The sequence below is a fragment of the Hippocampus guttulatus genome, chromosome 1 (genome assembly GCF_054856545.1).
Source record: "Hippocampus guttulatus isolate MCC_2025c chromosome 1, RoL_Hgut_1.0, whole genome shotgun sequence".
Taxonomy (NCBI): domain Eukaryota; kingdom Metazoa; phylum Chordata; class Actinopteri; order Syngnathiformes; family Syngnathidae; genus Hippocampus; species Hippocampus guttulatus.
The window spans coordinates 21,254,716-21,279,744 of record NC_141261.1 but is presented as its reverse complement, the minus strand read 5'-3'; the positions used below and the strand labels follow the sequence as shown (position 1 = coordinate 21,279,744).

The 25,029-nt window shown below is 46.1% G+C and overlaps 1 protein-coding gene across 2 annotated transcripts in view; it reads left to right on the top strand.

Moving 5' to 3' along the window:
• Positions 1–25,029, top strand: part of LOC147210941 (prickle-like protein 2) — a 42,154-nt gene that overhangs the window by 11,938 nt on the left and 5,187 nt on the right. Inside the window, exons 2-5 of one of the 2 annotated variants that reach the window (XM_086118783.1) lie at positions 20,663–20,853; positions 22,289–22,402; positions 22,540–22,677; positions 23,316–23,519. In XM_086118783.1, the coding sequence (XP_085974909.1) occupies positions 20,722–20,853; positions 22,289–22,402; positions 22,540–22,677; positions 23,316–23,519 (588 nt within the window). In that variant the 5' untranslated portion in view covers positions 20,663–20,721. The remainder of the gene's footprint in view (positions 1–20,662; positions 20,854–22,288; positions 22,403–22,539; positions 22,678–23,315; positions 23,520–25,029) is intronic. The other variant, XM_086118776.1, reaches the window with a different exon arrangement.

Here is a 25,029-nt window from a genome sequence, read left to right as displayed (position 1 = left end):
ATCCTGTAAATGATGTTTTGCCATTCACGGTCTGTTTCTCCATGGGGGTTGCCATTGTCACGTGACATACATTGAAGGCGGTCAGTGATCTCAGGGTCCTTTTTTTCCGACTTTGCAACTCGGACCTCCCAGATGAACAAGGGCCAATCATTCCCGACGCACACATGCATGGCGTCCCACAGATTGGCCCTTAAAGTGTCTTGCGTAAGCACACGCCCAGTATAGACCTCCTTACATAACTCCTGGAAATGAATCAGAATTCTGTTATCATACATTTTAGTATTTCTTCAGTGTTCCATATTCCTGCTGTCCATTTGCAAAACCCACCACGATGCCAAGAAAACATTCCATCGTTGCGCTTTAAAGAAGGCCCGTTCTTGTTATCAACACAACACTGCAGTAGCATTTCCATGATTCATATCAGGAATTCGGCAAAGTAAAGGAACAAAGTGATTGAAAGAGTTCCGACTTTTTTTGTGCTTTTGTGTGTCAAAATGTTGTGCGCAATAGCATGTGCTCCAGTCCTCTTCTCTGCCGTGATGTGTTTTCTGTGACCAGTGGGAGGACTTGTAAAAATGCATAGCAACAGACTCTTTCTCTTCTGTCCTCTTTCTCACAAATGCACACTCCCACGAAAACACACACACACACAAAATGATAACATCCTCGTGTACCCGCAAGCAAAACATGTAAATGGCTTCACACAAGAGAATTTGTCTCTGTGCGTGAATGGCAGTCAAGGGAGCGTGTGCACTGCTAACCCGCCCCACACAGGTCATGAGCTCTGTCTCCCCTCCAGGTTGCTTTCTGTGACTTTGTGCTGTCACTGCGACAACACCTCGCCTGCCATTACACCTGATCACGCCTATCAAGTGATCTGATGAAATCCCCACCAAGCGAGGAGGCTCATGGGCCCAGGAGCCATCCATTTCCCCCTCAGAAGTGTGCAGGCTTGTGCGAGCGGTGTTTGAGAGCGGCTTGCTTGTTGAAAGCCTGCAATTCTATTTCAGGCCATCCCACACGCGGTGGGAGGGCGGTGGGGGGGGGGCTGAATGTGTCACACTTTAATTACATCATTTCAGCTGCTTGTGAAATTTTGTACAGCTGGAAGCAAGAGAACCCAATTTAGCATTTCAGGAACACACCTCCAGCAATTAGTGTGTGTGTGTGTGTGTGTGTGTGTGTATGCGTGTGTGTGTGTGTGCGTGCGTGTGTGCACGTGTGTGATTTATCTGTATGGGCTCCTAGAATAAAATAAATACAATACAATACAATACATGCTGATTTATATAGCGCTTTCACAACAGCGGCAGCTGTAACAAAGCGCTTAACAAAACAGTTAACATAAAGTAAAATAATAAACACAACACATAACATAAAACTCGGACAGTCGTGCAGTCCTAACCACTTTTCCGTCACACGCTTTGTTGTTTGAAGCAGTTTGAGATGAAAGAGGACAGAATCAAAGTGTCCTTTAACAGTGGATCAGAGACGTCATGCTCAAAATGTGCACACGTCGGCTACAAGCTAAGTTTCAAAGTCAACAAGAAGCTGTAGCATCCATTGACGAAAAAAGAGATAGGTTCACTTCTCCTGTCCCATGGAAATCCATTTCAATTCCAAGCGGCGACTCTCGGTTCCAAATACGCATCGGCGCTCTGCACCGACGCTCCTCTCCTCATCCTCAACTTCAGCAGCCATCCATCCAGCCGCACCAATGCCGACTGTCCCACAGCGCCGACATATCCACTGAACAAAACGGGGTTGTGAAAAATGCTGCCCATTACAGGCGCAAAAAACACAAGCGCCCCAGGTCTGTCCAGCTCAATGGCGCCAACATTCCTCCCAATCAAAATCTGTGCTGGTACAGGCGTGCTGCCGAGAAGGCGCAACCACCAAGCACAGATACTTCTCCTTTGACGAATGTCGTGGCCAAAAAATGCTGAAAACAGTCCATATCAGGTCCACACGATGAAACAACAAACAACATGTGACAAAACAAAAGACAAAAACACCAAAAAAGAACAAAAAAGCAAGGCTCTTGAAGAGCACTTGCCGAAGGCTGCCTACTCGGGCGCCATCTTGAAGAAATCAATAAATAAATAAGTCCTTCCATCGACTGATGATAGCATGTGAGTAATGCAGGCGGCCAACTTGAGCGTGTTATGTTCTCAATTATATCGGCAGTATTGTCACCCACTCAGAGCTTTTTTTCTGTTCTGCCAGCTGAACCGCAGAACATAATTCCTACCGGGTCAACCCCCTTCAATTAATTTCTTGTTAGTCCTGATCCAAATAAGACGCAGTAAGAATTTAATCCTCACAAAGGAATTATGAGCCGATTGGTGCTACTTGAGAGCCGTTTGTTGTTGAAATAAAGGGCGACATTTTTCGGGTATTGGTAACGAGTTCAGAAAACGTGCGTTGAGGGAAAGGTGGGTCACTCCCAAGATGAGACAGGATGAGACTCTCTCGCGGTGACCTTGATAATTCACACAGACATGGGCTGTGCACACACATGCTTGCACAACTCCTCTGGGGTGCGCATGAGGATTAAGAAACAAAATGGAGGAATGAAGACCGCTTAAGCGCTTACATTATAAAACGGAAAATAAGAAATTTTAACCGTTTTTACAGCATTACCGTTATAATCATTGTAGCTCCAGCTCTTTTTTTTTTGTTTGCAACGGCCTTCACCCTGGGCGGGTTGAACCGGCTTCTTCCTTGGCGCGCACGACATCCCTGATCATGGCGGCCCAAGCGCGGCGATCCTGTGCCAGGTCAACCGACAGCTTCAGCCAGTCCTGGTTCCACCGTCTCAGACCCACCACCTGAGGGCCGGAAAGGTACGCGAGGTCTTCTTTCACCGTGGTGGCCCAGGTCTTGACTTGTCCACCACGCCGCTTGCGCCAGGCTGGCAAAGGAGCAGGAAGGAGAACGTCCCTGATCAACTCGCCCTCCTGGGGGCGTGCCGCATGCCCGAACCAACGGAGTCGGCGTTGCAGGAGACACGCTGGTAAGGGGCGAAGGTCCAGGCAGCGACAAAGGTCAGCAGTGGGGACCCGGTCCAATCGGCGGCGGCGGAGAATACGGCGGACGCAATCGTTATCAAAGACTTCCAGCTTGCGCTGGTCAGCCACTCTCATAGGCCAGGTCTCACAGCCATAAAGCAGGATGGTCCGCACGATTGCCTGGTAGACACGCCCCTTTGTCACCGCCGAGATCTCGCGCCGACCCCACAGATGGCGTTGTAGGCGCATAAAGGCGTATCTGGCGGCCCCGATGCGATGCACGACTTCTGCTTCTCCTTGCCCCGACGGAACCACAGAGCAGCCGAGATATGTGAAGGAATCAACGTTTTCCAGGGTCACGCCCTCCAGTGACAGCGACCGTTGGTCAGCTGGGTTGGTGAGGGAGGACATGATCTTGGTCTTCGAGGCATTGATGCGCATTCCAACGGTCAGGGCCGTTCGATGGATTTTCATAAGCGCGTTTTCAACTTCCTCGAACGTGTTTCCAAGTAGAGCGATGTCATCTGCGTATGCCAGGTCCGACACTGCGACATCTCGGCCGACCCTCACACCCTCAAAGCCATGGAGAGCAGCGTTGAGGATGTGATCGATGGCATAGTTGAATAAGGTTGGCAAGAGCGCGCAGCCTTGTCGGACGCCCGACCGCACCTCGAAGGTTTCTGATTCGCTGCTGTAGGCCCGCACTCGGACTCGGGTTGACCGGTAGTATCCCTGGATGAGCCGAAGCAGTTTCACAGGGATCCCGTCAGCCTTCATGATCATCCACAACACACCCCGGTCAACTGAATCAAATGCCGCGGCAAAGTCGATGAAGCACACGACTGTTGGTTGTTGGTAGGCCCATCGTTGCTCCAGGGTGCGACGCAGGCTAAAGATCTGGTCTACACATCCCCTTCCGGGGCGAAAGCCACCCTGAGTTGGGCGAGTCCGGTGGTCACGGGCCATCTGGAAGCGTTTCAGCAGAAGGACGACGAATGCTTTTGCAGCCACATCGAGAAGGCTAATGCCTCTGTAGTTGGCGCACAGCTTCTTGTCTCCCTTCTTGAAAAGGGGTATTAACACTGCTTCGCTCCAGTCATCCGGGATGGTCTCGGACGTCCACACGGCGTTGTCGACGCGATGAAGCCATGCTGCGAAGACGTCAATGTCGCTTTTGTAAACTTCCGCCGGGATGCCGTCTTCACCTGGGGCTTTATTATTCCTGAGCTGACGCAGGACGCCTCGAATTTCGTCTACCGTAGGCGGGTCCGAGCTGCAGTCGTACTCCTCATCAATTGCAGGAAGCACAGGCGCCAACACTGGTGGTGGGTGATTGAGTAGGACTTCGAAGTGTTCGCGCCAACGTTGCAGCCGTTCCTCTAGGGAGGTTATCACAGAACCGTTCACTGTGCAGATTGTTTCGCTGACTCCAGCGGATTTCCTGCTCGCCTTCTTTACCAACTGATAAAACTTGCGGGTATCTCCCACAGCGGCGGCCCTCTCAGTTTCTTCGGCAAAGTCGCACCAATAGGCATTTCGATCTGCCCGAATCACCCGAGGGGTAAGTCGCCGTAGTTCGCGGAAGTTGGCTGCTCCCGTTACTCGCGCAAGCCTGGATCGTTCTGCAAGGGCCAGAGTGTTTGTAGTGATCCAGTCGCGGTTCTGGCGTTTGGTGGAGCTGAGGTGTGCGCGTGCAGCTCCAACGATGGTAGATTTGAGTTCCCGCCACTCCTGCTCCGGCTCATTGGAAGCCGGTTGTAGTTGAGCGAAGCGGTTTTGGACCTCCACTTGAAAATTCTTCCCTCCATCCAGCTTCAGTTTCGCGACATCAATCCGCGTGGTGTGTTTTGGAGGGCGATTAACTTTAAGTCTGATGCGAAGGGTAGCACGCACAAGCACGTGGTCGCTCTTGCCTCCCGTGTCTGCTCCACGGTACGCCCGCGCGTCGAGGACTGAACTCGCCCAACGTGACCGAACCAGTATGTAATCAATCTGGTTAGTCGTCCGCCCATCGTTCGAGTACCAGGTGACTAGCTGATGTTGGGGGTGTTGGAAGCGTGTATTCATCACGACTAGGCGATTTGAGGCGGTGAAGTTAACGAGCCGTTCGCCATTGTCGCAGCGTCTTCCCAGAGCAAAACGCCCCAGCACTCGTCACGTGGTGTCAGTCGCCGGTCCGGTGCGCGCATTCCAGTCTCCTGCGACCACCAGGATGTCATTGGAGGGGATGCCATCGACAGTCGTCTGGAGCTTATGATAGAACTGCTCCTTGTCCACGTCAGCAGTGTTCAATGTGGGCGCGTATACCGCCACGACAGAGATGTTGGCAATGGCACCCCTCAAGCGCACCTTGGCAAGGCGGGGGGAGATGGGTTCCCACCCCAGCAGTGCAGCCTGTGCCTCGGGAGCAAGGGCGATTGCAACGCCGTGCCGGCCGCTGTTGTCCGTCACTCCACTATGGTAGAGGTTGTAGACCACATCGACACCAGGGACCTTCAGCTCTCGCTGCCCGGCATCAGGGAGGCGTACTTCGGAAAGGCATGCCACACTGACGCCATAGTTGTGAAGTGACCTCATGGTGAGGGCTTGGGTCCCTTCGTCGCGGAGAGTCCGGATGTTCCAGCAAGCAATTTTGAGGCGCTCACGGCATCAGAGGAGGTGATGATGGAGGGGTTAGTGGTGCCCGACTTGCACATTTATCACTCGCCCCGTCGAGCTGAGGGCAGGCGCGTCGGTTCCCGCGGACGCCGTAGCTCGAGTCGTAATTACAGTCTGTCGTTAAGTCATGAAGAAGTTTCATGGGAATTTATTGAAAAGCCGGGTCCCCAGCCCTGCTTCTACCAGAGCCTTCTGTTGGCCGGGTAGATTACCCGTAGATTACCCGTTCACCCCCCCCCCCCCCCACCACGATGAGGTCGAAGGTTGGAATTTAAGGGGGGGGGGGCTCCAGCTCTGTACTCACTTGAACCACTGTCACTATATTCCACAGCACCAGACACTTTAAAGCGCTCAAGGACATCTGCATAATTGCACACTTGTACTACAAATATTGCTACTGGTCACTTTAAAATAGTTAAATGATTTTCTGCACCAACTGTATAACTGATGTAGTATTTGTATTCTACCACTGATCACTTTAGCTCAGCTTGATACTTTGCACATTGTCTCACAGTTGTCATTGGGTGGTACCATCGCACAACTTACATTATGGAATGTCTTTCCATACTTATTTGTCATGTCCTTGTTTATGATGATACGAGTACAGTGTGTACAGTACTACCGGAGACAAATTCCTTGTGTGTTCTTCATACTTGGCCAATAAAGATGATTGTGATTCTGATTAAAGGGCGGCTGGGAGGGTGTGGGGGTTATATGGTGGACACTCTCCTGGCTGGTGCAAGAAGCAATAGTGTTTCCCGCAGTCCTTCGACCTTTTATCGTTCAAAGTATGTCTGTGGGTGTTAATTTATTTACTCAAGCGGGCTGACAGCATGGTGACTGGCTTCGATGTCAAGTCAAGTCAAGTCAACAGTATTTATAGAGCACTTTCAAACAGCCATCGCTGCATACAAAGTGCTGTACATGGAGCAATTTAACATGCACAATAAACAGTAAGACAAATCGGTAATAAAGGCGGTAGAAAGCACCAAACAGTAAAACCAAGAACAAATCTAAGTCATGCTAAGTCGAATGCCAAAGAATACAAGTGAGTTTTGAGGAGGGTTTTGAAGATGGGCAGCGAGGAGGCTTGCCGAATGTTCAGTGGGAGGTCATTCCAGAGAGAGGGACCAGCAACAGAAAATGTGGCCATTATCATGTTTGGCGGATCACTGTGCAACCTGCAAAGGTCGAAGAAGTGAGTGAAAGGATTGCACATGTGTCTCCAAGCAGTTATTATCATTAATCAAACATAAGTGAGTGCAGGAAGGCAGACGGACTGGTCACGGCCTGACATTTCCGAATGCTGCTAGATCAGAATGGAGGATGGATTAAACACAGACGTGGTTGGTGCCCGGCATTCATAAAAATAAATAAATAAATAAAGCAAAAACGTAACGGATCGTTTCATTTACAGGGGAACCTTCAGATAATAAAGCACCACACATGTTTGTATCTTTACATTAACTTGAAAGTCGACCAACCTAAATATTGTACAAAAACAAACAAACAAAAAAAAAAAGATGCAACGATTCTCTGATGATCATTTTAACTGTGCTCGATGACTCTGCTCATTGTTGCATAGCTGTCATTGGGTGGTACTACGGTACCCTTACATTAGGATCTTTCGATACTTGTATGTCATGTCATTGTTTATCGTAGTTGCTTGTTCATGCAATACTAGAGTAGCCTATCCAACCGCAGACAAATTCTTTGTGTGTTCGACATACTTGGCCAATAAAGATGATTCTGATTCTGATTTGGAATTTAAGCAACATTCTAGTCCCAAAACAAAAATTCTACTTTTATTTTGATCAGTGCGTGGTTAAAAATAACCTTAGGCGTAATGTCATATTGAACTAGACGAAAACACGCGATTATAAAAAAAAACTAAAGCTTACCTTTTATGTGCAGCACGCTTTTCAGCACATTTCAGTTATATTTAACTTAGGAGTCCTACCATTTGCATTTACTCAGTGGGTCTTTTTTTAAACACCCATTCAGGTCCAGTTTACCTGTATATTTATGTTATATGCAAAACACGTTAATTAAATCATGATTTTCCCTCTTTTTGCATTGCGTTGGTGTCCAAACTATGTTAGAGTGGCTTACAATAATTTAACCTTCGGTCGCTACCTCTTTTTGGATGAAAGCTTGGAAAGCTACTGTAATTTGGTCATGATGCTGGTATTTGGAGAGATAAAACTAAGAGGTAATAAACAAATAATAACAGAGATAATATTATTGCTACTTGGAGTAAAAAGTGTGAGAACCACTACTTTATATTTCAAAATATGCTGTGTTGTACAAAACAAGGGATGATAATAAAAAAAGGGGAAGACAGTGTTTCTCCTGTTCTCGAACATATAATACATTTTTTAAAAATAAATAAAGGCCTGAGTTATACTGGTTGTGTAATATTGCACAGCTTAGCAATAGTATTTCATATTGCATTGGGATTTGGATTCACAGTCAGAAACATGAGTAAACAGATGGAATAGGGCAATGAAAACATTCAATTCAATCCAGCATCGCCAACCTTTCACCAATTTCAGCATAAATTTCTAATTTTTCCACCAATCGAACTTTGCCTCCTTTGTCTCGCCATGCACTTGTGTGGCATGGGAATTTCCGGGTAGCATACTGGTGAAGTATTTGATGTTAAAACAGTTTTGCAATGTCTTCGGGGCAGCTGAATTACTGTTACCGCACAAACATTCAAAGAAATGTGGAGCAAGCAGAAAATAGATAAAGTAAACCTCTTTCTTTACTATGCTTGCACACATCTTTTTTTTTTTTTTTTTTTTTTTTTTTTTTTTTTGCAAACGTGCTGCATCGGGAGATCAGAGTGCTGAAATTATCTGCAATGTGACATCATGACTAGATTGTATCAACAATCCTCACCAGGAGAGAGATGATTAATTTCCTTGTGTTGGAATAACAATTACACACAGCAGTTGTTTACAATGGAATAATTGCCTACACGCAGTTTTGGAGATGAGCTGACAACCAATAAACCGTCAAGATTATTTGCATTCTCTGGATCACCAACATTCATTTGAAAGTTCGAAAATTAGTGCTCAAGCATAATGTTTCATTATTTTATGTTTTACTGTGAGTTGAATTGGGGGTTTGCGGTCCTTGAACTGCTAGAAAGATTTGAAAGTCGCCTCAAGTCACCCCCCTTATTCAATAGAACAGCGGTGCTAGCAACACTAAGCTAGCATTAGCGCTGTAAACAAGCTGACGTTAGCCGAGTGCTCCAGTAGTAGCATGACTTATTCGTAACTGTAGTTTGAATATTATTATTTTGTAAATGTACAACCACTAAACTTCTACATCACTTCTGAATACTTTCAGCGCCTTTTGCCCTGTTGTTGACGCATGTGGGATGGGCATTTTGGTCTTTTGAGAATGCATAAAAGTCATCGACAACTCATCGGTTACACCAAAATAAATATTACAGTATGTGATTACAGTATATTGCTATTTGCTTCAAACCCTTTGTTGTTGGGTTGTATGTATGCGTTGAAAAATGTATTATTATATATATAAATATATATAAATATATATATATATATATATATATATATATATATAAATGACACTGTATATATTATATATATATATAAATGAAATATGGAATAAAAAAAGTCTCAACTTGTATTAAATTTAATAGAAACTAAGCTAAAACGACACACTTTAAAAAAATAAATAAACCCCACCAAAAACCAACAATTAAACAACAACGGTCGAAACTAAATAAAAACAAACTCAGATGATCCCTACCTAACCCAACCCCGGTGTCAACGAAATCTTTCTTCAGCCTGGAAGGAGATAAGCCTGGTAAACAGGAAGTCAAATTGTTGCGCGATAGTAATAGATGAGAAGATAGCAAATCAATATTTTTTTCGTTCATTGAAACAAGCCCTGCTCTCAGCATGAAGGGTTACAACAAGAGCCTGGGTCAGGTTGTGTGCTTGAGCCGAGAAGCTCTTCAGCTTTTACATAAATAAGAGCTTTTTCCATCCATCTCTTTCTCTCAAGCACACCCACACAGAGGCTGTCAGAAGCACATGAGGATGGGAGGAGGAAGGGAAGGACGGAGGTGGGTGAAGCATGACATGTGAAAAGGGAAAAGTGTTGCTCTTAACGCTGCATCTGCAGCCCTCTCTCCACTCTTTCTCTTCACTTTCCCTCTTTGCACATCCATTATGCCTTCCGATGCTTTTTTTCTCTTGCAGAACTTCCAGCTGTAGTTGATCTTCACGTGCAAAGCCTCTTCCCGTCTTCCTTTTATTAAAAAAAAAAAAAAAGAAGATACCTGATTTCCCGTGAAACTAATCTCCCCTCTGGCTAAGAGTTGATGATTAATCGGCGTTAATTTATGTGTAAATGAAGGCGGTGCTGATTGGATCTAACGGGAGACGAGGCAAATCATGATGAATCGAAAGATTAAACGGGGATTTATGATCTGTAAGACATGATACGCCTCGAGCACGTGCATCCTTTATTATATACCACCAATAATGCATGACAAAGACCACAGAAGACACATTTTTACAAGTCACTCTACGAACATTCTGCCTTGTTAAATCAGTAATGCGTACATGTCTTCACATACCGAGATGATGCACACCAACTGGTTGCTACGGAAACTCATCTTTTTCTGTCTCTTCCCCAACTGATCCACCATCTCTCCTTTCTCACTGGAGTCCAGTTTAGATGAGCAGTGATCTCCATTCAGCGGTCGAAGCGCAGCTTTAAAATTCAATTATCCTTTTAATTAACGACTATTTCATGCTCAGGTGATTTCCCCCAAATTCCTCATTCTCTATTTTAATCAGATTATTTTGCACTTAATGGCACATGAGAAAATAATGTTATGATTGTAACCATTCAATGACATCACAAAATGAAAATCCACCCGGTTCATTTTTTTTCCAGTTATATTTTCTTATAGCGCGTCACCACCAAAGTTTCAACGGTCTTCTCAGTAACTCATTCCAAAAGGTTGACTGTCAAATTAAACATCAAATTGAATTGCACATTGTGTATTTAAAACAACCACGTGACTTTGCTTTCCGCTATCTTAATGCTAACACGCAATTTACAATGCAATGGATGGGCTAACGAGTAGCATGGATGGTCGCACACACATGGTGCATCGACACATGGAGACAGACAATATAACAATACATGCTCATGGGCATATCCTCTTTTTCCTCTGCCAAAAACGACCAAAACTGCTTTACCTTACAGCGTTGCTTGCAGGATTTATGAGACACTTCCTCATTTGTGTTTTCATAACTTTATTATATCACCCACCGGTAGCCAAGTTATGCAGACCAGAGGGAGCTGCAAAAATAATCATAATGTAAAAAGTGTTGAATTTTGTTTTTATGTTGTATTTAATTATGTTGTTACAACATTTATAAAGCACGTTATTAAACAAAGATATTTTTCTTGTTTCAAAACACATTCACATTTTTGTTGGGTGTTTTGGGGAGGCTGCAATTCTCAATGGGGAAAGATGTCTCAAGATACGAGGCTGGTGACGCAATGAATTCAACATTTATTTCAAGGCAGTACTGTCATCTATGGAAGACTCTATCTAACGTCAATATTAAATTCACGATCACAAGCCCACAGTTGACAGAGATGAAGCAGCAAGTGATTATTTGAAAACAATTCACTGGAAGTGGTTGCGACTTGTTCCATCATGCACGTCCTGTTGATTGGTTCTGTACGTTCTCAATGCAGTGATGAATTAAAACAAATTGGAAGCTCTTGAGACTCAAAACTTTGTTATGCTTCAAGTATTTTAAATGTAATTGTTCTGAGTGAATACAGCACATAATTCAAACAAACGTCTCCCCAAGGCATAAGGCTCCCATTTTAATTGTCATGATGAGAAACGTGGTTGAACTGTGAGGCAGAAGTTTCACTTGGCATAAATTAAACTGACAAACGTCTGTGGATCCTAATTTCATATCCTGTTCAATCAGCACTCGCCACAATTACCCCAATTCTGCCATGACTCTAAATCTACTACCGCTCATTTCTGAAGCATGAACTCACCAAAAACATGTTCCCTTGAGGAAGCAGACGATCACAGCTTGCCCCTGCGCGCTTGCTTCTTGTGACGCTGGGGAAGAACAGAGCACAGTGATATGACTAAACCCTTGGCCGGGCCACTTTTACATCAAAACGTTGCACACTCATTGGTAGCCTTCTGTAGTGCCCTTTTGTCACTGTTTACAAAAGTGGACTACATCAACCCATGTCAAGCGGAAAAAGCATTGACTTGTGAAGTTCACGACTGGTGAAGCACTGACGTTGGAGTCAGGTTCACAAACCTTTCAGCCAAATAGAGTGCTTTGGTAGTGGCTTGGCATTAATAACGGGCAAATATAATTTATATACCGTACATACAGTATATTTTTAACAATGGCCATTGTGAAAGCGGTTCATTTCAAAAAGTTGTTTTTAGGAATGCAGTGATAGACACCGTCACACTGTATTCCAAAAAATAATGCCGCTTTCCAGATAAATGTGTCACTTGGCATGAATGACGTCCAGCCTCCAGAAAATAACTTGCGTTATGTTGATAAAGTGTCGCAGACAGGAAACTTTGGCAGACAACTAGCAAGGCTCCAACAAAAAGCAGCTTTACAATATCAAATGTAAATCTTGGCAGCACAATGCGGAATCTTACGATCTGTGTTAATTTGCAGATGTTTTACAAAGTAAAGCAACCGCATCTGTGGAATGTGCAGCTCCTTGGTTGATCAAGAACTGCTGCTGAAAACACATCTGCTTTCTGAGAACAATTACAACAGAAAACAGTTGTAAGCGAAAGCTAATATGTTTGTTTTGTTCTGCTGAAACAAGCTTAGACAAACTGAGGCAAAAGGTCTGTTCGAGGATTGGAAAGTAAACGTGTTAAAAAAAATAAACAAATTGGACGTCACGTTTGAACTGATGCCGAGCTGCCAAACAGGCTTTTTGCTTGCCAGTGTGTCCACTCTCATTGCTCCGCGAAAGAAGAACAGCCTCCGGCTCAAGGTTGCAAACCTGCAATCTTCCCTGGCAAAGAAATAAGCAGCACCCATGTTCCAGGTATAAACAGTTGCCAGCTCGGCCCGGACAGAGGCCAACAGATCGTCTTATTAGTTTAAAAATATCTGCTGTCACATGTGGAAACACTTTGTGTTGAAATATTTTGACGAGATACTTGAATATCTCATGGTATGTATATGTATAAACACTATTCTATTCCTTTTCTGCTTGGCTCTCGACGCTTTTTGCACAGCTCCTGCCCTCACCCCCACCCTCTCCTTGCTCGCCACTTAGTCTTTGTGCTGTCTTTGTCTAACTTTTCCTAGCCTCCTACTGTATTTTCATCCGAAGAACTAACCATGGAATTAGTTGGCTGGTCTCTCGATACAATCGACAAAAAAATTTCGACGAAAAGAGCAGGCAGTGGGGAGCCTGCTTGCCCTCCGGGGACATTTGCTGCCGGATACGCCCTAGATCCATGGAGAAAGTGGAGACCGGTGTGCCTGACAGTACTGTCCGTGGAGGATGTGGAAGACATCTACATTATTGGCCTTTTGATAACAGGTATGCTGCTGTTTGGTGTTGGCAGCTTTCTGTTCTATCGCAAAATTCAACCGACGGGAGCGGCTTTATTGGAAGTGAAGAAGCTGCCGGTCATTCTGGATGGTTTGGCGCGAATGTCCAACAATCAGACTCAAGCGGTGACTGAGCTCAACCGCAATATTGATGCGGTTTTGTAGCGACTCCGCGCGATCGACAACATCATGGAGAAGTTGGAATCCGCGCTGCGGAAAGAGTTTTCGGATTCGGCTGATCGGCGCCAGGGAAGAGATACAGACCACGGACTCAAGGCTGTCTGAAATTGTTGGCGGCCGTCCCTCCAAAACAAACAACGCTATCTGCCCCTTTCCCCTGGATGGAAGTACGCATGGAATCTAGGGCCCCCCACCATCACCCCCCTCCTTCTCGGCCATGGACTGATAAGCCGGGACTGTCTTCATGATGAGCAGACCTCGATGAAACAGCTATGACCTGTACACGCATACCCATACACAACTGGACAACCACACGCGCATACACATCCTTGTTATCACCGTCTTCATCGCTCCGATTCTTTTTCCCCCGTGACGTGGTTCGATCTGCAGAGCGCACGTGTGTCCGTGCAGCTGGTCAGGACGGCCGCGTCGCGGTCACCCCCCTTGCCCCCCCCTTCCCATTCATCCTCCCCCTTATTACATGTTATGTCTTGTGACTTGTTGTAACTGTCATATGCTTATTTATGTGCTAGGGTCTTTTTTTATCCTGGACTTAAATTATCCTCAGAAGAGGATAGTTCGAGCGTGGGTTTTTTTTCCCTCTCCCTACCCAGCGTTTTCCTTTCTGAATTCTGATTGTAATTTCCCCATTGCGGGACAAATAAAGGATATCTTATTCACAAAAATACAGCGGAGCCTTGAAATAAGAGTGACTCGTTAAGATAAACTTTAGAATAATTTTGTATCGTTTTCTTTGGGCGCGGGGGACTGGTTTAATGGCATTTCCATTGTTTGTAGAGGGAAATGATGATTTGAGATCCAATTGTTTTGAGTAAACCCATATTTCAAGCTACCTACCGTTGTACTGTATGACCTGCATTCAGCTGCTCTCAAAAGCAACCACAGAAGAGCAACTTCAGGTTTGGGATTTTGTGAACCACAAATGTCATTTGGAGAGGCTTATTTTTGGCTGTGATGGAAGATGCACTTTCATTGATTGCCCTTCTTTACTCTGCATGCCAGGAGAATGACTTTCATTTTCATATTTCAGTGGACTCTGGGGCACAATTCGCATCAAGGACAAACTGTTACAGCAGTAAAAACAAATCTTCACTTTTTTGGAATGGTCCTTCCACTAATCTTGGAAACTGGTGGAGTGTTTGGCTTTTTTTATGTTGTTCTGCAGGAATAATTGTTACTGTAGGTGCCAATTTAATATTGGTCGATTTTCGTGGCGTGTTCCATATGCCGTGTACTATTGATAAGTTGAATTGGCATATTTTATCACCAAGTTGAAATAATTGTCATTATTATTTGATGCATATGTTAGATTCAGTTTGTTTCAAATATACTGTAGTATCCATCCATCCATCCATCTTCTACCGCTTATCCGGGGCCGGGTCGCGGGGGCAACAGCTTTAGCAGGGAAGCCCAGACTTCCCTCTCCCTAGCTACTTCTTCCAGCTCTCCCCGGGGGATCCCGAGGCGTTCCCAGGCCAGCTGGGTGACATAGTCACTCCAGCGTGTCCTGGGTCTTCCTCGGGGTCTCCTCCCGGTGGGACATGCCCGGAACACCTCACCAGGGAGGCGTTCAGGAGGCATCCGAATCAGATGCCCAACCCACCTCATCTGGCTCCTCTCGATGTGGAGGAGAAGCGGCTCGACTCTGAGCCCCTCCCGGATGACCGAGCTTCTCACCTTATCTCTAAGGGAGAGCCCGGACACCCTGCGGAGAAAACTCATTTCGGCCGCTTGTATCTGGGATCCCGTTCTTTCGGTCACGACCCATAGCTCGTGACCATAGATGAGGGTTGGAACGTAGATCGACCGGTAAATTGAGAGCTTCGCCCTTTGGCTCAGCTCCTTCTTCACCACGACAGACCGATACAACGTCCGCATCACAGCAGACGCTGCACCGATCCGCCTGTCGATCTCTCGCACCCTCCTGCCCCCACTCGTGAACAAGACCCCAAGATATTGTTGGAGGATGATCAAACAGGGGGAAGCGTGTTGTTGTCGACACGGCGGGATCCCTTGACCGTTCCCCACTTCCCCAGGTCCTCCGCGTGTTCGTTTGATTCGGGCTGAGTTGATGTGCAAAAGTCAGAGGCTGGAAATGGAGAAGTTCTTGCAAGATGTTTTACTGAACGTTCAGGGCACAACACGAATCGATTCGGGCTCCTGTGAGTCTAAGATTTCATCAGGAAGCCCCGAGCAACTACAGTCACACGTACATATAGGCATAGTATGTTAATTATATTAATTAGGGGCGGGCAGTCCTTCCCCTCATGTAAAAATCTGAAACAAAGAAAGTCAAGCAAAGTTCGATTTTGGCATTTTGACAAAGTACAGACCATATCTGTTGGTCCACAAATCTTGAGATTAGGGTTCCTCTTCGAAGGCACTTGACAGCCTTCAGGGACTTTCCCAAGGTGGGAGACGCAAAAGAAAACACTTGGGGGGGTGTTAATCACTCAAGGGGAAATAGGACCGCAGCTTCACACTACATTCTTTGTTTTAAGTAGCGGATGTTCAGGACAGAGACCCAATAGTCAAGGTCGACCTGTCTATGATACAAAGTTTTAAGCTAAACATATAACATAGGTGATATCTTCAATACTTAAACTCCTCCACTTGGGGCAAGATCTCTCCCCCGACCCGGAGGGGGCACTCCACCCTTTTCCGACTGAGGACCATGGTTTCAGATTTGGAGGTGCTGATTTTCATCCCAACCGCTTCACACTCGGCTGCGAAACGCTCCAGTGAGAGTTGGAGAGCCCCGTTTGAAGGAGCCAACAGCACCACATCATCTGCAAAAAGCAGGGATGCAATACTGAGGCCACCAAAACGGACGCCCTCAACGCTTCGGCTGCGCCTAGAAATTCTGTCCATAAAGATTATGAACAGAATCGGCGACAAAGGGCAGCCTTGGCGGAGTCCTACCCTCACTGGAAACGATTCCGACTTACTGCCGGCAATGCGAACCAAACTCTGACATCGGTGGTATAGTGACCGAATAGCCCGTATCAGGGGGTTCGGTACCCCATACCCACGAAGCACCCCCCACAGAACTCCCCGAGGGACACGGTCAAACGCCTTCTCCAAGTCCACAAAACACATGTAGACTGGTTGGGCGAATTCCCACATACCCTCGAGGACCCTGCTAAGGGTGTAGAGCTGGTCCACTGTTCCACGGCCGGGACGAAAACCACACTGCTCCTCCTCAATCTGAGGCTCGACTTCCTGACGGACCCTCCTCTCCAGCACCCCTGAATAGACCTTACCAGGGAGGCTGAGGAGTGTGATCCCTCTGTAGTTGGAACACACCCTCCGGTCCCCCTTTTTAAAAAGAGGGACTACCACCCCGGTCTGCCAATCCAGAGGCACTCTCCCCGTTGACCACGCGATGTTGCAGAGGCGTGTCAACCAGGACAGCCCCACAACATCCAGAGCCTTGAGGAACTCCGGGCAGATCTCATCCACCCCTGGGGCCCTGCCACCGAGGAGCTTTTTAACCACATCGGTGACTTCAACCACAGAGATAGGAGAGCCCACCTCAGGGTCCTCAGACTCTGCTTCCTCCAAGGAAGACGTGTTGGTGGAGTTGAGGAGGTCTTCGAAGTACTCTGCCCACCGGTTCACAACGTCCCGAGTCGAAGTCAGCAGTGCCCCATCCCCACTGTACACAGTGTTAGTGGTGCACTGCTTCCCCCTCCTGAGACGTCGGATGGTGGACCAGAATTTCCTCGAAGCCGTCCGGAAGTCGGCTTCCATGGCCTCACCGAACTCTTCCCACGCTCGGGTTTTTGCCTCGGCGACCACCGAAGCTGCGTTCCGCTTGGCCAGTCGATACCCGTCAGCTGCCTCTGGGGTCCCACAGGCCATAAAGGCTCGATAGGACTCCTTCTTCAGCTTGACGGCATCCCTTACTGCTGGTGTCCACCAGCGAGTACGAGGGTTGCCGCCACGACAGGCACCAACCACCTTACGGCCACAACTCAGATTGGCCGCCTCAACAATAGAGGCACGGAACATGGTCCACTCGGACTCAATGTCCCCCGTCTCCCCCGGAACATGGGAAAAGCTCTGTCGGAGGTGGGAGTTGAAACTCCTTCTGACAGGGGATTCCGCCAGACGCTCCCAACAAACCCTCACAATACGTTTGGGTCTGCCAGGACGGACCGGCATCTTCCCCCACCATCGGAGCCTACTCACCACCAGGTGGTGATCAGTTGACAGCTCCGCCCCTCTCTTCACCCGAGTGTCCAAAACATGCGGCCGCAAATCCGATGATACAACCACAAGGTCGATCATCGAACTACGGCCCAGGGTGTCCTGGTGCCAAGTGCACATATGGACACCCTTATGTTTGAACAAGGTGTTCGTTATGGACAGTCCGTGACGAGCACAGAAGTCCAATAACAAAACACCACTCGAGTTCTGATCGGGGGGGCCGTTCCTCCCAATCACGCCCCTCCAGGTCTCACTGTCATTGCCCACGTGAGCATTGAAGTCCCCCAGCAGAACAAGGGAGTCCCCAGCAGGAGTACTCTCCAGCACACCCTCCAAGGACTCCAAAAAGGGTGGGTATGCTGAGCTGCCGTTTGGTGCATATGCACAAACAACAGTCAGGACCTGTCCCCCCACCCGAAGGCGGAGGGAAGCAACCCTCTCGTCTACCGGTGTGAACCCCAATGTACAGGCACTGAGCCGGGGGGCAATGAGTATGCCCACACCTGCTCTGCGCCTCTCACCATGAGCAACTCCAGAGTGGAAGAGAGTCCAACCCCTCTCGAGAGAACTAGTACCAGAACCCAGGCTGTGTGTGGAGGCAAGTCCGACTATATCCAGTCGGAACTTCTCTACCTCACACACCAGCTCGGGCTCCTTCCCTGCCAGAGAGGTGACATTCCATGTCCCAAGAGCTAGCTTCTGCAGCCGAGGATCGGACCGCCAGGGTCCCCGCCTTTGGCTGCCGCCCAGCTCGCATTGCACCCGACCCCTTTGACCCCTCCCACGGGTGGTGAGACCATGAGAAATGTAGTATGTTCGAATATTTCTTTGATGGAACTAATTGTTGTGACGTCACGTGACTGGCAACAGTTTGAAGAAGGAGGAGGGACACGTTGGACACGAGAGACAGATGAGGCCAGCTCACGCCTGAAGCGATATAGTTTTTTGACCAAACAGTCAAACAAACAAAGAGAACACCATTTTGTATAATTTTCTTCTTTAATAAATAGACAATACAAAGAAGTCCTTGCCCTATTGTTTGCGTTCAAGACTCATCGTTACGCTGGCCTCAAAGGCGTAATGTATTGGCGGAATAGCACCGACAGTTAGGATTGTATGACTGTCCATGTTTTATGTTATGTTTTGTGATATTTTGTTATTTTATATGAACTGTTCTGTAAAGCGGGCGGCCCGGTGGTCCAGTGGTTAGCGCGTCGACCTCACAGTGCAGAGGTACCGGGTTAAATTCCAGCTCCGGCCTCCCTGTGTGGAGTTTGCATGTTCTCCCCAGGCCTGCGACGGTTTTATCCGGGTCCTCTGGTTTCCTCCCACATTCCAAAAACATGCATGGCAGGCTGATTAAACACTCCAAACGGTGTGAGTGTGGATGGTTGTTTGTCTCTGTGTGCCCTGCGATTGGCTGGCAAACGGTTCAGAGTGTCCCCTGCCTCCTGCCCGAAGACACCTGGGATAGGCACCAGCACGTGGATGGGATGTATGTTCTTTGTTACATCTGCAGCTGTTGTGAAAGTGCTATATAAATTAAGATGTATTGTCTTGAATTGTTCTGTGGAATCCTGCTAATGTACAAACACACAACCAAAGAACATTACCTCATTGGCTGAGGTCAAGTTGTGTTGTTTTGGTTAAAAATGTATTCTAAATTGTATGTTATCTTGTAACAATATTCTTAATCATTATTACTTTCACCACTTTTTCGGTGCTCCCCGTCCACATTTCCCAACCGATTCAAATCATTTAAAATGACCAAGATTCCAAAAATTGGATGGACGGACGCATGTATGTACATGGATGTACAGTGATACCTCGGTTTTCAAACATAATCCGTTCCAGAAGCCTGTTCGAAAAACGATTTGTTCGAAAACTGAAACCATGCTCTTTAAAAAAAAAAAATCTTTATTGAACACGTCTGTTCACAATGGAACGCTATATGAGGAAGTGTCACTTCCTCGTCTACCCGAGGAAGCGTCACTTCCTCGTGTAAGGAAGGCGAGAGGAGTCAAGTGACGCATTCAAGTGGGCTCAGTTTGTTTGAGAACCGAAATTCGGTCGTCATCCGAGGCATAAAAAACTCGAAATTTTTGGTCGAAAACCGATTTGGTTGAGAACAGAGACATTCGAAAACCGAGGTTTGACTGTATATTGATATAATCTCTGTACAATCGATATAATTTCCGTCTATCTATCGATCTCATCTCTTTTCGTCAATGGACGCTACAGTGTTTGCTTTCAAAACTTAGCTTGTAGCAGACGTGTGCACATTTTCAGCATGACGTCTCTGACCCACTGGTGAAAGGACACTTTGATCCTCTCCTCTTTCGTCTATAACTGCTTCAGACAACAAAGTGTATGCAGAAAAGTGGTGAAGATTGCACGACTGTCTGTGTCCTATATGTTGTGTTGTGTTATTTTTGTTATTTTGACTTCAAAATGGCGCAGCGAGAGTGGCTGCCTTTCCAGCAGCTCCTATATTTTGTTGTTCTACTTCTTCCTTTCCTAACTTTGCTGCTGTGAATTGGGAATTTCTCCATTGCGAGACTAATAAAGTCTTATCTTACCTGTCTATCTTTCTATAATATTACATCATATTGCACCTCATTTTATTGAAAGGTCTCATAACATAAAATGTCTTGCCAGCGCCATCTTCTCTCTTTGTTTGCCAGCCCGCATCGGTGCGGGCAATCTCCATCTATCTGTTAAATATAAAAAATGCAAAAGCCTCCTCCATGTTAGTGGGCATCTGTAGATTTGGCAGCGCAACTTGGCTCGCTCCACAAACATTTTGGTGCATTTAATGTTTGCCACTAAATCTGTGCGGTCCACATGGTACCTTGTAAACGGAGAAGATAAACGCTCAAGCGCTGCCATATCCTCATCACTCTTGTTTTCATATTTTTGGCTCCCTTTTTGTGGGCGGGTCAGTAGCAGGTGTACCATCCTCCCCTGAAGCAACGCGTGCAACGGAGCATGTTGTGACAGCCATGTCTCTGGAGATGGAGAAGACCATCACCAAGCTGATGTACGACTTCCAGAGGAACTCCACCTCTGATGATGACTCCGGATGCGCTCTGGAGGAATACGTCTGGGTTCCACCCGGCCTCAGTCCGGAGCAGGTAAACGCCCAATTTTCTCCTTATTCATCTTCAACTCACAAGAGATTTTCGTCTCATATTTGACACTGCAGTGCCGCCACTCTTGCACGTTCCATTAGCTAATGTTGTTTCTGTGCTGGAGCCAGACTGCAACGAATTGAACTCAATCAGGAAGAGGAATTTAATTATTTGGGTGATCAGTGGCATTTTCCCAATAACACTAAGATGGTTAATTCACTGATTCCCTTCACGGTGTGTTAGGAGTCTTTGGCTTGCACTTGGTTAGGGTGATTGGGGTGGGGAGGGGTCAAACAAATCACCGCAACTAATCCGGCAGGCTTTTCCTGGAAGAATAATTGTGAAGAATTTTTTTTCTGAGGCAACATTAAGGCCGACACTGTGTCGGAATTCAGTTCACATTCCGGCAGAGTGACAAGCATGACCAAATGTTGTAAAGCGACCCCATACTAATTGACTGATTCCAGTGTTTGAACAGAGTCTGTCATGCAGTGAACAAATGTCGCCTGGATCACTCGACCGAAAAAGCAATTTCCTCCAGAAGCAACTGTGCAATTTGTCTGGAAATACGACAGAAACATATCATTCCAGAAATGAATTGACGATTCCTACTTTCAGTGGGATTCAAAACTTGCCTTTCAAAGTGAAACCCAAAGGAATGGAAGTCATTTACATCAATGGGTGTATGGATGAATTTAATTGAAATGTGTGTTAATGCGTTTGAGTGCCACAATGGGCTCATTTGCAGTTAAGTTCCTTTTAATTGTATGCATGACTAAGCTCATTTCATCGATGGCAGAGGAAGACGAAACCGTACATGTTGCTTTCATCAGTTGTGACATCCGACAAACAGGTTTTCTTTAACTGTGGGGGGCATCATAAAAAAATATGAAAGCAAGTTGTGCATCCAGTCAGTCCCATTGCCTGTCAGCCAATATGATAGAATGTGGGTAAAGGCTGAAGCACCTTTCAACCAGCAAGAGAAATCAGCAGTCTTACATGTGTAGCAATGAAGTGATTTCCAAACCAGCCAAACGGATGATCGGCTCAATTTGTTGATCAAATTTTCAACTGACCATTAGTAACGCAAATCAAATCAGAGTCATTTCTAGTGTTGCAATACAGTTTCCATTGAATCCCTGGATTATATTTTGAAAATCATCTCACTGCCTGCGTGGGTTTACTCCGGGCACTCCGATTTCCTCCCACATTCCAAAAACATGCATGGCAGGTCAATGGAACGTTCTAAAGTGTACCGAGGTGTGAGTGTGAGCGCGGATGGTTGTTTGTCTAAGTGTGCCATGCGATTGGCTGCCAACCAGTTCAGGGTGGGTACCGCGCCTACTGCCTGAAGACAGCTGGGATAGGCTCCAGCACGCCAGTGACCCTCGTGAGGATAACCTGATTAGAAAATGGATGAATGTTTTGTCTGCAACAGGTGCATCAGTATTACAACTCCTTACCCGAAGAGAAGGTCCCTTACATCAACAGCCCCGGGGAGAAATACCGCATCAAACAACTGCTACATCAGTTACCACCACACGACAATGAGGTAAAGCATTTGCAACCCAAACAAGAAAATCCTTTGTGCTGTTTGACGAGGTTGACATGATGTCGTGTAGTCTATCCAGCTTTAAGATGCATGCGGGAGCTGCATATTTGGGATTGGTGATAAACTGTGTTGTCCAGGTGCGTTATTGCAACTCATTGGATGAGGAAGAGAAACGAGAACTGAAGCAGTTCAGCAACCAACGCAAGAAGGACAACCTGGGCAGAGGCAACGTCCGTCCTTTCCCCTTAACCATTAATGGGGCCATCTGTGATAAGGTAGGAAGAAAAGAAAAGGCTTCATATAACAAGGATGTCGTCCCAGCTACAGTATATCTTTAAGGAAAAACGTACAGCTGCACCTTAAGATACAAGTGACTCAGTTTACAACTTGTTCAATATTGAGCCGTCGTTTGGCTCATTTTTTGTTCAAACTTGCGAATGCAGATTTAAGCGTGTGGTAACAAACTCTCTTCATAATAAGCAGCATTTTGGCAATGAGAGAAAAAAAAACGGGCTTCAATATGTTTATTTAGGCTCCCGGTTGAATATCACTGGCAAACTAAACAGGAGACAAAAAAAGAGAATGACACCTTGTGTAGTTAATACAACCTCATCCAAGTGAGCTTTGCCTTTCAGTCCCCTTAGTTATGTTAACACTCAATAGTATCAATTCAGAGGGACAAACAAACCTTTATACACACGTGAACAGCCAATATGAAGGTACTCACTGGCATATATTCTTTATCATCTTTCTGCAAGGAAAAACTAATATTGATGCTGATGAGCTGAGAGAAGGTGCGCCGTGATTAAAGACTATTCGCCCATCCCTAATGAGAGTAATAAAGAGCATAAACTCTTGTCAAGCCTCCTTGCTTTTTTCAATGAAATTTGCTTTCCTCTATCCTCCCTCCCAGTGCGGTGGTCAAATACAGGGAGGCGACATTGTGGTGTTTGCCGCCAGGGCGGGTCACGGAAAATGGTGGCACCCAAATTGCTTCGTGTGCTGCATGTGCGAGGAAATGCTGGTGGATCTCATCTACTTCTACCAGGATGGCAAGCTCTACTGTGGCCGGCACCACGCCGAGAGACTGAAGCCCCGCTGCTGTGCCTGTGATGAGGTGCGCCTCTCTGGGCCTGCTGCCCTTCACTGTTGAAAAAGGCTGAATGCTCGCAAGCTCCGATATTTGAAACTGGTTGGAATTAGTCTGGTGTGAAAAGATGGCTCAGTGTTCTTGCCATGTCTCAGAAAATCTGCTTGCACTTTGATGCACCGTATGTGAGCCAAGCAAGCACGTCACGACGGCAAATTGGTCATAGCACTTTTCGTTAATTAAAGTCTTGTAATAATTATAAGACTACTTTTATAAAGAGGGCAGGATGAATGGTTAGCACATTGGCCTTACAGTTTTAAGGTTGCGGTTTGGAATCTTGGTACCAGCCTTTCTGTGTGGAGTATGCGTCTTGTCCACACACTGTAAAAAACACAAATTGTATTTTTGTCACCTGAAACAGTAATGGTTAAAGTTGGAAAATCTTGAAAATATCAATTATTGACATTTCTGGACACAGTGTTAATTAGCACAACAAAGCAAGCGCGTTGTTTTTACTTGTATCTTAAATCTAAGACACCCGAGAACCGCATTATCGACACCCCTGATCTAAATGAACAGGTGTGAATCAGAGTGCGAATGCTTCTTTGTTTATATGTGGAGTTCTAATGACAGAGGATATTATTTTGTGAATTCAGTCAAATTAGTTAGTTTGGTTTTTTTTAATCATCAATGATGATTCCTTGTTCCAGGTTCAAGCTAATGATTTTTTATTGGGGGAGATCATGGTTGGTTTATTCACAAAACTAGTAAATTCCAAGAACAACCATTTTCTTCAAAAACAGACTACTCCAACATGTTCACATAAGTATAAAATTACTATAATGGTTGGTATTATGGTGTGTGAATAAAAGTAAGAGCGATTGAGTGTCCTACAATTAAAGCCTTTCAAACTTAAATATAACCCTTTATCCTAACCCTCCAAAGTGACGCAACGCATTGATTGCACAGTTCACTACACTGTGACTGTTCTCAAGATCCTGTCGACCGACTTGATTGCGGCCAACAATCATCAGACCTGATCACCTTGGGCCTTTTCACACACAGCAACACACAGTGTGCCCTTGGTAAACATTTTCAACGGTTATCTAATACCTGGGCGCGAGGACGGAATGCCTGGTCACCTATTTGATGCGCCACGTGTGCAGCGCGTTGCCTGGCAACCTGGTCAACTCTCAATTTGCACCGTCTCCTAAGCTTTCCGCACTGAGCAGGGTATATTCTGATTAAAATGCTTGTATTGGATTTATGAAAAAGTGAATGCAAAAACAACACGCTCCTTCAAAGTAGACCGTGGATGAGACACGCACACGTCACTGCCGATGACATCCATATTCACGAGGCAAGTTAATTGTGTGCTATATTTTCAAAATGGATCTCTGTGGAATTCATGTCTCATGAAAACTCAGCGATCCGGAAATCACAGCGGTCAAGCCAGCCTCAAAAAGTCAAGTCAGTTTCCCCTAATTTCTTTCATACTTCATTACGGTAATAAATCACTGATGACCAGCGAAAGATA